Here is a 15734-nt window from a genome sequence, read left to right on the forward strand (position 1 = left end):
TTTATTACCGCGAGGCAGAGGCTTGTAAAACGGAGTCGGAAGTTGGAACGGCCGAGCACTGTGGGTATATGGCATTGATTTCATCACAGTTTCACTGCCTTCGCGTGCTCTGGTTATGATACGACTGGGAATTGGAACCGAATTAATTTTTGCCTTCCCGCGCGAAATGGCGTAGACGGTGTTTCGTGGAATCGTATACAGAACTGTTGGGGAATAGTTCTGAGTCTCTGGGATTCGAAGCAAAGCAAGTTCCTTATACGGTGATAGAATATGCCTTTATAGTGTTAGTTTCCGCAGACTTCGTATAGAAGCATACACTTGATATACTACTGTCAATTTTTTTTTCTTTTTGTAGATTACGCGAGACACCGAAGTCTACGCGAAGCTCAAGGGTCACTTGGCGTGCTGAGGGTTTCCTAAGAAGGGTTTCTTAACATGGTCCCTCTCGTGCGTGCACCAAGGGAAACTGCTTTGTGGTGTTAGCACACGATCAAATTACGTGCATATGGAAAATTGTGAATTGTCGTGAAGCTTGCACTAATTACTGCTGTTAAGCAATAAAAGGAAAAAAAAAAGAAGTTAAAATGAAAAGGGAATAAGCTTAATTGGTCAAGTATTTTTATTTTCTGCGCCGCTGAACAGGCATAAGCATTGATAATGGTTCACGTGTCAGTTTTTTTCATCACATATGCAACGCGCTTCAGTACTACTAAGAGGTGCATCGCCGCGGTCGTGCTGGTGTATACGATGCTACATTTACTGCCCGAACCGACGATGGGAACAGCGTTTTCTAGATGGGAAGTACGCAGCCAGACACAAAGAGGGCGAAGACGTGCAACACGCCCTGCTCGGAAACACAATGACGAGCGCTCCACGAGAGATTCCGCTCACAAAGGTTCGCATCAAGCACAGCTTCGTCCTAGCACCCTCCCGTAAGCTGCAATTCCCACATGAATGCAACGCGTGTTCGCTAGGGTTCTTTCGGGGTCTGTTCATGAAGCATTTTGTCGCGTCGGGGCGTTGTTTCACAGTAAATTCGCGTATCTTGTTGTCGCGTGCCTGTGTTCATACATGGCGCGAAGTGTTTGGCAAAATTAAGCCTAATTATTCAGTGGGTGAAGTTGTTGTTGTCGTCGTTTTTAAGTGTTGAGAGAGGTCAGCCAATATTTGGCTCCCTACTCTTCAAAAAAAAAAGAAAAAGAAAAAGAAAAGGTTCACCCGGACAAAAAAAAAAAAAAAAAAACTCACACACTCACACACATAAATAGATAGACACAGGGAAATGAAGATTTCTTTTCTTTTAAAAATCAGTCAATCAAGGTGCGCGGAAGCACGTGTCACAGGTCCCGCAGGTTTGGGGTCTTGAGGAATTGCAGTCAGGTAGCCTACCGCCTTGCGGCATGGTCGTCTATAGACCATGCACCCAGAATCTTTGCAATGGTAAGTGGTCGGCTGTCCAGTGTGGAGAGACGCTTTTCGAGGATCTTTCTCTCGTCCACATATTTCGTGCACTACAGTAGTATATGGATGTCGTCTTCGCTTGTGTGGCATTGTCTACATGTAGGGTCGTCGGTCATGTTTAGCTGAAGTTTCTGGGAAAGAGGGACGGGTCTACACCAGGCAATGGTATGCTCGGTTTCCGGTTTCTCGAGCAGAAGGCCAGATTTAGCAAAAATAAGCGAATCACACGATTATACTTTCCTTCGGTGTTAATACTGCGATACAAGTGTAACTATAAGCGATGTACAGGCGGAGGAATATTCATTTCTTTTTTGTTCAAGAATACTGGAGGAGCGGAGCTATCCGTTCAGTTCTGCAGTTAGCTGTTTCATAGGTACATTGCTTCGAAGGGAACTTAATCTATTATTGCAGCGTTATGCACGTTGTATTGCATTTTGAGCTGCCATATATTTATATCACCTCTCCTCTTCAGAGGAAGCAAATGAATTAACATTATCACCAAATAAAATAAAGAAATACGTCTCCCTACTTCACGTAGCACTATCTGTCAAACTTGTATCAACCGATATCGCCACGGAGCGTTTAATACAAAAAAATACTGATTTTCATAATTATGAAGCTTACAAATCTATCTTCATTATGATACAGGACTGCGTCAAAGCACGCAAAAAAAAAGCAGATAAGAACAAGAAAAAAAGCAACAGTAAAACGGACTAGAAACAAGCAGAAGAAAAATGATGATCTTAAACATAATTATTATACATCCAGCAAAAGATGCATATAATACGACTGCTACACACACGCGCGCGTAGAGATAGGCCCTTGGCTAAATAAGCACGTAATGAATTAGGCGTGTGGAGAGAAAGAAAAGCCATTGCTGAGCCTCTTTAATGCCCTGCCTTTCTTCCCCGTCACGCTGTTCTTCCGCGCCATGGAAAGCTAATAGACAGACAGGCCGAGAGAGGTTCTATTAACGAAACAGCACCTGGCGGTGAGAGGGAGAATTACGTGCGGAACTCTGGATGAGAAGCTGTTGCTGAATACGGCTGCGAAATATGAAAGGGAAGAATACGGAGGAAGGAAGCATAGGAAAGTAATTGAAGACTGTCAGAATAAGGAGTACACTGCGCGCGTTCGTGATCAATGCAGATAATAAGAATAAATGAGAAAGTACTCCGTTATTTTCGTTTATGAAGAGGTTTTGACACTTAATCAGTCCACGTAATGCCGCTCAGCAGCTGTGACGCTTAAATTCTGAAATTTCAACAAAATTGAAAGCCCGCAAATTTTTGAATGAATATCCCACGCTCTTCTTTTCCGAGCTTTCGCGCCACGTATTAGGCTTCCCCGCATCATCACTGCGCGCGGCAGGCAAAGCACGCTTTACAGGCGCGTAACGCCCTCGGATTACTCGGTTCAGTAAAAACACGCAAAATGACAGCACGGCGTTAAGCATAGAAATGAAAACTCCAAATGTACCAAACAAAGATGAGCCACGTGTTGGTGAAACATCACTAGTGTGAACAACATAAGTGTCCTTTCGCACCTGACGCCTGGTGTGCCCATGATGCGTTTCTAGTTCTGCCGCCCAAAGATACGGTACCGATATTAAATTGCCAGCTTGCAATACAAAGACAGCGTCGCTGCATTGGCGCTCTGGTTCCAAGCTCTTCTCAGTCATCACGTTGCTAGGCTACGCGCATCCGCGCAATCCCTTTGCAAACGTAAAGCGCGGGTTTTATCTGTCGCTACCAGCCGTCTCCTAGCAACAACAAGATAATTAAAACGTCAGTACCAGTGCTAGGGCATCGTTATGTTAGTGACATCATTATTTTTACGGCGATAATAGGGAACCTGCTAAGCTCTGAAGCTCGGTGGTAGCAGCGTGTTTAATGTGTACGCGTGGCAGAACCTAATTATGTAATGAAGAAAGTAATTGTTCAAAACGAAGAAACAAATCTGGCACACTGCCAACACGGTACACCTGCCCGCGAGAGTATACTGCATACAGCACGTCAATATAGGAATATCAACACATTTCATCAGGTTACGAAATTTTGGAAAACATTAACGTAAAAAACCCGGTCCGAACAAAAACGAAACACGCACCGCTCATAATTTCCCAACCGAGACAGGCTACATATAACCCAATGGCGCATTTTAAACGAAAATAACTGAATAAATAATGTCGTCAAATCCGGCGGGTCGCGTAGGGCAATATCGACTGTTTCGAAAGCGGGCTTAATTCCGCGTGGATCAGCGCTTGTTGTCATGGTAACGGATTCAGACAGGAGACGCTCTGCGTGATGTCCTAATGATGGAGTCGAGGAACCTTATCTAAAATGCCGAAAGACACTACCATTATGCAGTAGGACGTGACATAGGAGTCAAGTCCGAGCTAATCGCATTCCGAGTTCCGGGTCCGTCCATCTATTAGTCACACTTGGGAATCGTTGAAGTTAGTAGCTGTTTGGGGAATTGATTCTGGAAGACATCAGTCGAAGTTCATGGAGAACGTTAAAGGGCACGCGTAAAAATAGCGATGCATGTTTGCGAACGCAGCGCGGATGGCGGATTGCGTTCTCCCCGTAGTGATGTACGTTACGGTTGATGGACGTCGTTGTTTACGTATTGAGATCTGTCTACATACATGCCGCTCCATGGCAAGATTGCTACTCGGAGACCTCGTGCGTCCTGCCGCAAGGATGTAGGTATTTCCGAACAACACAACGAGGTCATTAGGCGAGGCGAGGCCTGGTTTTCTTTTAAATAATCAATCAATAATAATCAATCAATCATCAGATGTCTTACGTGACGTGTATGCCCACCGCAACCTGTTTATTTATCACCATAGACAACAATCTAAAAAAAAGGACAAAGTGCTTGAAAATCTTAAAGAAGATTATTTGACAGAAAATTTTAACGGAAAAATTTTCAGATTATTTTTCAGACTGAATAGACAGGAGAAGCTAAACAGAACACAGTAGGGGGTCATGTACACCTTTATGCACGTCGATCAGTGGAGATTAATTCATTCTCAGATCAGGATATACAGCCGAACGACATCGATATAATCGAAAGGTATTTGTAAAAATAAGATTTAAAAAATATGCAGATAAGGTTACCTCACCATCATCGGAATCGTAGAGGTAGAAGATGCTTTTCCAGCGGTAATGCTTAATGACCTCGACGATGGCTGGAAGGTATCGAGGCTTCATACTGATGCCGTACAGCGCTGGCCGTAGGTCTGTCACCTGCAGTGCACACCGCGAGCTTTTTTTCACAAACACTCGGCTGGCAACCAGGTTCCAAACGTACCTGTGGAAAGGCCGGGCTCACAAAAGGCATTCGGAATGTGTTGGCGTAAGAGGCCAGGGTAGCATACGAGGTCGCAGTGGTTGGTGCGATGATGGCAAATGTGCCATTCTTCATAATGGTGCACACTGTGGAAAAGAATGGGACAACATGAGAAAAGCGTGCAGCTATGTTCAAACGAGAAACAAAATGAACGACACTTCGTATCGCTCGAAACTCGAAAGTATGCGTCATTCACGGGGCAGTGTTTCAGAAGCGACAGTGTGACGTAGTGTCAGCAGCAGCTATACTGACGCGGTGTGATTTGCGAAAGAGAAGTTATGTTACTCTCGCAGCACCCCATTATATCAGTAGAAGTACGCAGAGGACGATGTGAGCCTGTCACGTCCACTTCCAAGTGTGTTTACTTGTCTTCTCGTGCTTCTTTAAACTAAAAAAAAAAAAAAAACAGATGCTTTTTTTTTCTAGACATGCGCGAATAATTATTTTCCAACAAGCAAATACGAAACAAAAAGATACATAGCCAATGCAAATGCGAAGAGAATCGTTATAAAACCGAATCGAATACGACGCAAATAATTCTTTCAACCGGACCGGTTTCACGTGCAGCACTTGTACGGATATAAACATGTTTACAGCGGGTATACGCGATATGTTTGTACGAATCAGAATATGAAGTAGAGCTCACTTTCTTTTATGCCCTTTGAGTTTAAGTTTGATTATAGTTTGTACCGTTTCGGCCTTACGTGTACAACTCCCGAACCATTCGAATAGATGTTTTCGGATCGGAAGAAACATCGATTCGATTCGAAATTCGAATATAGGATGCACATTCGATTCGGACGTCGAATTCAATATAGAAATATTCGCTTCGGTATTCGAAAAATTCGAATAATCGCACATGCCTACTTTTTTCCTATGCACACCAACGGGCTTGTCCTATCAAACTTTGTTCACGATGTAAGAGTTAATATTCGGCAGAAGAGAAGCCAGATATACAGGTGTGTCTGTGTGTGTGTGTGTGTGTGTGTGTGTGTGTGTGCGCGTGTGCGTGTGCGTGTGCGTGCGTGTGCGTGTGTCTTAGTCTCTCAAAATTGCCGGCTCCTGAATTCGCACTTTGTGCCCCTTTCTTCACGTTCGTTCCACATTTCTGTTTAAGGCGCCCTCTCGTGCAAATGTAACTGGCTCAGATGTCTCAAAGCTGTCTCTAGACAGGGGACGAATATTTTGTAAGACCAGCACTTTCCTGGAAGTCAGCTTTAAAAATGCACACCCGCTCATCCACTTTATTATGCAGATGCGCGCAGTAAAATGTTAGTTCGGGGCTGTTTCAATTATTCCGTATCTCGGAAACGTGAAAATTAATGATGCAGGACCACTTTTAAGTAATGTTTTATGTTTAAATAATGTTTTATATGTTTAAATGTTTTATGAGCTAAAAAATTCGAAAGTAAATAAGATGAATTGGCGGCACTTTCAGTTTGCGAGCTTATCAAAAGCTGCATCGAATTCAAATTGCTAACTTTGCTAACTATGGGGATATTTGGCGGTCATAGGTAAGCATTTTGACACTTCAATCTCAGCGCAAAAAAAAAAAAAAAAAAAAAAGAAGAAAGAAAAAGAAAAGGAGTAACGTTTATAGCTTCTAGACCCCAGATTGCAATTATTGCTAATCTTAGTACTATTGCCCTGAAATTTACTTCCCAGCCCTGCACCATGCTCAGCATCCCCTAAACTTTCCACAAACATATGTGATTTAGTCCCGGAAAGGTCTAATTCTTGTGGCCACCTGTTACCGTTATCTCGTTAGCCCCGAAAGAGATTAAAATTACTTCGCTTTTGCTTAGGGTGCGCAAACACCTTATTATTATGTCACAGGCTCGAGTGATACAGAATCCGAGGTGCCTCTTTTAGTTTGCTAGAAAGTTATTTATTGTGCAACTTACAATTGATTGATTGATTGGTAAAGAAAAAAAAAACTTATGGAAGTCTATTCATACGTTCGGTAGCGTTTCTACAGGAGCTCCACTGGGACCAATTTTCTGAGTTTTTTATTCTTTGTTTATACAAACATACATTATATATTTATCTGGATGTAGGGGCAATTTTATATGCTAATGACAATTCTACATTTCTTCTTCAAAGTTAAACAATTCGTCGTCTGGTCGTCACACAAGAAGAAACCACGCGAGTAAAGTGGAAAACAGGAAAGAGCATTATCATATAAGATTCTACAAACTAAGTATTTTGCACTAATTCGCTGCAACCACCACAACAACAATAAATGATGACGACGAGATGGGGTGTTTCACTGCGGTGGTGCGGTACCCTACCCCATTGCACGCTGCTTGACACCCCTACATGTGCAGCCTGCTCTACCGAGGGCAACACTTCCCACCTACTCCTCCACTGTCGCCTGTTCGCCGCTCCCCGTGCCACTCTGATGGAGCGGCTAGCTGCCCTAGGGCTCAGGAGGTAACGCTGGCAACGCTACCGGGCCCTCTGCAACGCCCCATTCAGTGGCGCGTCGGAAGGGAACTCGTACGCTTCCTTACCGACACAGGGCTCGCGCTGAGCCTGTGACTGCGCCTCTTCTTTCGCTCTTTCCGATTTGTCTTTATTTTTTCTTCTTTCTCTTTATTTTTCCTTTTCTCCCTTTTCCTTTTTGTAAGCGGGAATAGCAAGTCGGCTGCTGGAGCCAGGCTAACCTTTCCCCTCTTTCGTGTTTTTTGTTTTGTTTTGCAATAAACCTATATCCCCCCCCCCCCATTGCACGTGGAACATTATATGAAGACGATGAAGGAAAGATGAAAATACGAGGAAGAATTAAAGCGTTTCGAGCAACCCAGTGTACGACAGGAAGTCCATGAACAGGTGGAGAACCCGACGATGAAGCACAGGATCTCCATAGAGGCCAATGAGTGCAGCTAAATTGAGCGGTCTCTTGCTGATACGGGCAAGCTCATACCACACAGTATCCGCCTTTGCGGGCAGTAGAGTACACATTCCATAAGAATGTGCTGGGTGGTCGCCACGACACCGCAGGTGGAACAGAGGCTTGTGTCACAGCATCTGATCATGTAGTTGAATTATGGGGTGAAAGCCACATTGAGGCGGGGTCTATACGCAGGAGGGAGGCAAAATGGCGTAATAAACGGTCAGGGAAAGAAAACGACAAATTCACTGCAATTGGATATATCGAGCCGCAATATTATCACGGTTATATCAAAAACAACCAAATAGCTCGAAGGAATTATCCATATGGGTGACCTTTCAACGAATCTAATTTCACCTGTCATGATTTGGAAAAGGGAGACCCAAGTATAGTTACCGCTATCGAGATAGCACATCCGTATAGTAGGGATTATCACATCCAATCTGAAGATTTCGAAATGATATGGTCACGTTATTTGAGAGAATGCACGTGTGTTCTAATAATGCCACCTGACACATGACTGCTCAAGATGAAGTTTGAATACTAAATGCCGTGTCCATCTACTTTTATCAGCGCGCTTTGTCGTTTGTAACACATAAAAGAAAGCCATGCTTACATTACAGGAATATCTGGTTAGAAAGCAATAAGTCCTTAAAACAGAACAACTTGCTGCCATTCTCCAGCCTCTGTAGTTGTGAGTGATGGCCACTAGCTACTTCTACAGTAGTTTAACTATAACTACTAACTACTTCGCGATGGAGTAGTTTAATTAGTAGTTCAACTACTTTTCAGGGGAGGTAGTTAAAACTACTGCAATGTATTTTAACTACATCTATAACTACTTAACGTTGTCGATTCACACCAATCACATTCTATAGTGTTCTTGGACACCTAAATATGAATCACAAGCAGTGATAAAAATGAAGATTTAGTACACATGCACGGCACAATTGCTCTGCACCTCCGTTCTCATCAAACAAGTAGCTCAAGGTAAAAGTCGGAAGCACAATCGTGCCGTAAAGCTTGCGGCAAAATCGGAAGTAGTTGGCGCCTGCAGTAACCTAACTACTGTAGTTAACTACTCGAAATAGTAGTTTAACTAGTAGTTGTCACTACATTTCTGCAAGTAGTTGATAACTACTTTTTAACTACAATCAAGTAGTTTAACTAGTAGTTTAACTACATGTAGTTAACTACTGGCCATCACTGGTAGTTGTATACATTGTGTTCAATATTGGCAGTAGCTGTAAGCAAGAATGCAAGTGCATTGTTCTGCTGGTCGTTTCAGGGCAACCCGCAACACGTTCCGCTGGTCGTTCGCGTGCTGCGTGCGCTCGCGAGCACTGAAACCGCGCAGGCTCGGCCACACCGAGAATATCGGCGGTGTGGACCGGAACACGAGCTCTCAAGTTCCGCCCTTTCCGCTCCTTCTCACCATACTTTCCACTTGCTCAACATGGCCGCCATGCAATCGGCAGACATACTGCAGATGTTGGATGCTTTGGATGAATCAAGTTCGCCGATCTCAGACAGCTTAAGCAGTAGCAGTAGTTACACACCGCTGTATGCTGAGGCGTTCGACAGCTTTTTTTTTTTTTTTTGTCCACGGGCGAAGCGTTCGAAGCTGGAGAACTATACGTCGTGGACACCATTTCGCGCTGATTGATTGATTGATTGATTGATTGATTGATTTTAAAAGAAAAAAATGGAGATGGTATTCTCGAGGCACTCGGGACTGGCTACTCCAGGACGCGTTATTAATAAAAGAAAGGGAAAGGATTTCGCGCTACTCGGACTATAACAGACTCGAACCCTGGCTCGGATGGTACGAATGGACGTTGTGAATGTGGATTCTGGCACTGTCACGTATTTTATGTTTAAAGTGGTTATTATTGTGATTGTCCCGCGGCCGCGACTCCATCTTGTACATCAGTTGCATGAGCTTTTCGTCAACACTGGCACTATGTAGCGTGACCTGCTGGGCGGATCGGTGTAAGCAGCACTGGCGGCGCAGTTTTCCTGCACGGGCCCTACAGCGACGCACTGCACTTGCCTGCACTCAAACGACCAGCTGCATTCGCTATTAGTACGATATAGTATCGTGGCATCCGCCGGCTTCGGTGTCCGCTACTGCACCCAACGTTGCGGGCTCGAAACCAGACGGGCACGCCAGCCGTTCGCGAGGAACGTTAAATACGGGATGCCAGAGGCCGAGGTTTCGGTGCACGTTAACGAACCCTCAGGCGGGCAAAGTTTGCCGCTGGTGCCTCTCTCTTGGCCATAATTGCCTGGCGACATAAAACTCCGATGTCTTTTTACTCTGCAGTATACCCCCCGTGTACGCCGCTCAAAGAGTCATGGGAAAGGAAAAAAACAAAGGGAAAGAGAATTTCTTCCCCGACGGTGTGAAACGGAAGGGTTGTTTAATAAGCGTCAACATAAAACTGTATTGATTCTTATAGGCACGTCCCTTTCTTTCAAGCAGGTGACAAGTGAGATCCTGAAAAACCGCGTCGCGTCACACGGCACGTTGACACCCGGCGAAAAACCACAGCAGAAGCGGCGTTGAATTTTGTACCCGGTGACGTTATAAAGAGTGACGGCTTTTAACACCGTAAGCAAAATGAGTAAGATAAAGGCAGCTTGACGACGTGTACTCAGGAACACGTCACGCCTCAATTGCTTCGCGTTGTGGATTGTATTTGATTGTTTTCGGAGCCAGTACATAACCTTACCAGAAATCTATAAGTGAACGTGTAAAATTGAGAACGTCGAGCTAAACAATAAATAAATAAAACTTCGGTTGTAGTGATCGAACTGCTTGCCGCAGTCAGCCACCGCAGAAGGAGATTGTGCGTACTGGTCCCACTTCACGGGGAACTGCGCAGACATTTGTCTTAATGCGCCTGAGGAAAACGCAGGGAAAATATCGAGACTGCACCAGCCGGCGCCCGAATTCGAACCTAGGTCACTTGCCCGTCCCGTGGTGAAATGCCCATCCACAGGTCACAGGTTACAAACAAGAAGCCTATCTTTGAAATAAACTCAACCAACCAGAGCGCGAAAACACACATGCACACACACTCTCTCTCTCTTTCTCTCTCTCTCTCTTTCTTCTGATTCGACGAGAATGCGGCCATGTCACGTCGAGACTGGGAGGTACCCGGGTTCGAATCTTGGTACCGGCTGTGCTGTCCGGGGGTTTTCCCCAGACGCTGTCACACACACATGTCGGCACAGTTCCCTTTAGAAGTCGGCCCAGGACGCACATTTCCCCAGAGCGTTATAGTCGTGACGTTGCCCACCTCTGTGAGGCCGACAACGACGACCTCTTCCATTAGCACCACCGCCACCTGTCGATGCTCACGTTCTTCTTCTTCTTCGCGAGAAGAAATGCCACTTGGCTTAGCTGTTTTCCATAGTCCAGTAACACCAGCCACCCTTTGGCTCTCAACTCCGTCGAAAACGTTAAAAATCCCTCGTGCTCTCGAATCCAACTCAGCAAAAGCAGTCATACAAAACACAACAAAAAGAAGTCTAAGAACATACCAAGCAACCTAAAAAGAAAAAGGAAAAAAAAAAAAAAACGTAGCAGTTTATAAATGAACTCCAGGCCAAGTCACACGTCTCCCCCTCGCATGGAGCGCATATCTGCTCTACCAAAACGAGGAGTCCCTCATTTTTCATCTAGGCGTATAGGAGGAAAAGGTATACGGGGCATAACTATAAACATAAACAGAACGAGGGAAGAGAATCAAGTCAGCACGGAAGAAATGCACGCGAATCCCCGCCGAGAATCCACAAAGAAGTATCCCGTTTTGCTCTTTTTTTTTTTTTTACTTGTTCCGCATCCCTTACCTTTCCTGGAAGGCAAAGAAGAAGAAGAAGAAGAAGAAGACGGTGTTGGCGTTATCAAATCCGAAGCCAAAAAAGTAGCTGCTCGAGAGAAGCCATCAATCTGCTGCGTCCTTTTTTGCTCAGCCGCCACCACGCACGTTTGGGGGACGAACGACTGGATGAAGACCGGCAGCAACGACGAGGAGGAGGAGGAGGAATTCAGGGATGGAGTCGTACACAGACAACGCGTGGAATTTGTCGGATGTGATTTTCTTTCTCGGTGTACTGTGCGTGTTTTCCGTGGGAGTATACTTGCAGACTACTCGTTGATTTGTGGCGGTGAAGAAGCACTTGCGTGAAGCCCAATGAGTGCATGTCTTGTTCGTGCAACAAGTACAGGGTGTGTGCAGAAAAAGTAGCCCCACATTTTCGACGCAGAGCGCGTTCCCTGCACACCGTACACTCTAAGAAAAAAAAGGGTAGAATTTCCTACCCAATCTGGTAGAACGACAGTTTCTACTCTGTAGTTTGTTTCTACTCTGCAGTTAAACCCAAAAGGTAAAATTGGTTGGAGTAGAAATGTGGTTGCAATACAGCTCTACCGAGATGGGTAGAAAATTCTACCTTTTTTTTTCTTAGAGTGTACGAACTCCCGGTGGTACAAGTCGACGCATGAAAACCAACCAAAGAATCGTGGTAACCGAACTCTGCGTAACAAAATCCTTAGACGCGCGAACTTTGCTCCGTGCATTTCCGATGGGACGTGGCAGTGTAACACAGTTGCGTCGCCTACCGCTTGGGGGTGCCACCTATGCAGAAACCGAAACGAATTCTGGCAGGCCTAGCGCGGTAGCTAGACGCAACTGTGCCGTGACCACCGTATTGACCTCTGCGTAGGTAATTCGGGCTTAAAGTTTTTCTGCACACACACACCGTATACAGGGTGTTCCAACCTAAAGTGATAAAACATTCTAACTGGCGGCGTGCTCGTCGGAGGATTGTGGGATTTTCGGCAATTACCTTCTGGAAACTTTTGCCACCATTGAGGGAGGGTTTCGACGATTTTTAATTGCGGGAAATGTATTTTCTTCAATTGAACTTTGAAAATTGCCAAGAGAACCATACCTTTTTTTACGGAAGTATGAAGTCGTCCACGGATAACTGCAGACCCAACAAAAACTATGCATGTATCGGAACAGAAATAGTAAAAAAAAATTAGTAAAAATGAAGCTTTAGTCCTGCTTTCATGATTTTCGCAAAGAAGCACGCGCGAAACGTCCGTCTAGAGGAGGAAGTGTCCGCGCCTTTAACTTGTTTTGCCTTCTTTGTGATAAGACGGTTGTTTTGTCTTCTTTGTGATAAGACGGTTGTCACCAGCATCAACCTCACAGCGGGGGAAAGAAATGTAAAACAAGGGGCGGGAACACTTCCTCCTCTCCCCGCACCTTCCGTGCGCTCTTCTTTGCGGCAATCAAGCGGGCGGGGCAAAGGCGGAATTTTTGCTAATTTTTAAAGACTATTTCTGTTGCGATACTGTGCATAGTTTTTGTTGGGTCTCGCGCAAATCTCGCTCTTCCTACTCATAGAAGAAAACACCTCGTGACACCCCGGTTACACGAGTAACGTCACCTACCGTCAAATTCAATGTCAGTTGACCCCCCTCCCCCCGCGCCCAACGACCGTTCAGTTGGACGGCAATTGGCTGTGGTTACAGGGCACATTCCGTGAGTCGTCGTTCTACACTTTTCTATCACGTAATCTCCATCCACATCGTCTAGCTCGCGCTCCGCTCTCTTTGCTCTTGACTCCCCCCTCGTATTGCCTTTGCTCTTACATTCTCACGTTATACCCCATTTACAACTACTCGACTCCTCAACGAGACATTGCTCATTTCCCTTTCTTTCTTACTGTCGCGTTCTTCGGTCTGGAACTCGACTCCCTTTCAGCGCATTAATGAAGCGTACAGTCGAGGCTAGAATTTACTTCCCCGAGCGCTAAGCCGCCGTCTCGATGCCGAAGGAGTCTTTTCTGAGACTCCACTTTATTAAAGCGGTATTGGACGCGCTGAGACCCGCTTGCTTTTCTGGAACAGAAAAAAAAAAAAAAAAAGGAATATCGCCGTTTTATCGCGCACGTCATGGAAAGACGATGCTTTGACTGTTCATTAACAAGAAGTAATGGAACGTCGACTTATCATCAACGGTGAGACGAAAGAGAATTTCGTACCTCTGTAATGAAATGGCGACACTTCAGAGCGCGAGAGCGACGTGCTGGAATGGATGCAGCTTCCGCTAGGTGGCGGAAGTTCCAAAGTCACGCCAGAGCGTACAAGGAACATAATGAAATAACGGTAGGAGACGTTGTTCGACAACTCCAGATCGAGCACGCTGCTGTTTGAGGTAAGGTCTGGGATGTTAAGAACAAAAACCCACGTAGCTAATAGACCTCTACCTGTTTGTAAACAAATGACGTCATAATGTCCGACAGCGCCACGAGTTTGGTAGAGTTGAACTACGTTCAAGGCTAGTGGCGAACAAGGTCGCGCCCGAAAGCCACGGTCTTGAGGGGGATTACGCTGATCTCTGAAAAGGACGCGACCTTCGGCCCTACTTTTCTTTCAATAGAAGGCAGCGAACAATCGCCCATTCGTGGAACCCAGCTCTCCCCTTCCGACCTGTTTTGGTTTCGGTGTGTCTACCAACGTAAATGATGACGTTTCTCGGGTAAAGGTTTATTACTCGAAAAACGTAAACGAGACACACGGTATATGTCTTCAAGAAGAAGAGACCGCGGAACATATTGTATTGGAATGTAAGGGTATTCAGCCATTGCAAGAGAATGTGACCGTGCGGGAAACACTGGGTTTTCGAAACGATATACATAGAGACGAAGTTAGAACTGGAGCAACGCAAAATACGAAGAACCGACTAAATGAATGGGGGTATAAAACTACGGATAATTTACGTGTGGCGAATTTGTGTGGTTAGATCGTGGCAAGCTTTTCTTTTTTCTCTCTCTCTCTCCTTTCTTTTTTTTTTTTCGGATCCTGAGCAGTCACGTTCGCTTGGTCAAAGCGCAGCAATCTCGCTTTCAATTGCAGTCTCGCGCTTTGCGAGCGCCAGGGAATCTGCCAGCAACACTCTTGATGATGATGATGATGATTCGCCCGGCATCTATATAACCTTTTTGGAATGGGGTAGGGTCCTGCACTCAACGCAGGAAAACATCCCACATCATCATCATCATCCATTCATCTATGTTGTTGCTGTTGTTGTTGTTGGGCAACGGGTTGCCCAACTATAACCGGTGTCGTCAAATCCGCACTGCGAGGGTGGCGAGTTACCGCGTTGGCCCGCACGTCGAAGTTCCCGTCGAAGTGTCCTTCTCGTGAGTTAGCAGACGACGAAACCCGAAGACGAGCGACTGCGCTGCCCCCAGCGTGAACCAAGCGAAAAGGGATTAATCGAACCTGAACCTGAACCTGAGCTAAAACCGTCAGACTAATGGCAGTCATCTTCGGGTGTCACGATCACGTGATCCAGCGCGGGGGCCGCGACCTAGCAATTTCCGAGCGCTGGGCAGTGTTGCCATAAAATGACCACCCGAATTCGTTAAGAGAGATATAGATAAGTAGTCGTAGAACCGCCATGGTAAAATTCTTGGCTAGATGGAGCAAGCTACCTCCCGTTCTAAAGCTAAAAGTCGCAGTATACATCCATCCATCCATCCATGCCAAATTTATGCTAAAGGTCGCGGGATCGAACCCCATCGCAGGCTGTCTAAGGTTTTTTTTCTAAGCTTCCAGGTAGACTTTCCAGTCAAATATTGGTCCATTTCGCTCTGGAGTCGGGCCACAGGACGTCATAGTAACCCTTCCCCTTTTCGCATGCCCTCTCTCCACCCGTCCACGACTGTAAAACTCTCATATAGCCACAGTTGCTGACACGGAGTGAAAAACAAACTAAAAAAAAAAAACACTTTACCACATATTAATCACAGAGAAACGAAACATCAGTGGTACTATCCGTATTAAACAACTGCCTGGTGTACGTCATCAACGATGTATATTCTAAGTGTATATATCTTCGAGTGAGCGAGGTTGCTACTTGGACTAATGTACACCATTAATAATGCGGGGGACAACGACCCAAATTGCGTTGGATGACACATGAGAACAGGGTGTGTT

The 15734-nt window shown here is 45.4% G+C and overlaps 1 protein-coding gene across 5 annotated transcripts in view; it reads right to left on the minus strand.

The window, feature by feature from the left end:
- The window catches only part of LOC135394968 (glutamate receptor 1-like), a 191763-nt gene that overhangs the window by 63849 nt on the left and 112180 nt on the right, over positions 1–15734 (minus strand). For all 5 annotated transcript variants that reach the window (XM_064626094.1, XM_064626093.1, XM_064626092.1 and 2 more), the window contains 2 exons: positions 4780–4904; positions 4592–4715 (listed from right to left, as the gene is read on the minus strand). In XM_064626094.1, the coding sequence (XP_064482164.1) occupies positions 4592–4715; positions 4780–4904 (249 nt within the window). The remainder of the gene's footprint in view (positions 1–4591; positions 4716–4779; positions 4905–15734) is intronic.

This window comes from Ornithodoros turicata, chromosome 5, assembly GCF_037126465.1.
Source record: "Ornithodoros turicata isolate Travis chromosome 5, ASM3712646v1, whole genome shotgun sequence".
NCBI classification, from domain to species: domain Eukaryota; kingdom Metazoa; phylum Arthropoda; class Arachnida; order Ixodida; family Argasidae; genus Ornithodoros; species Ornithodoros turicata.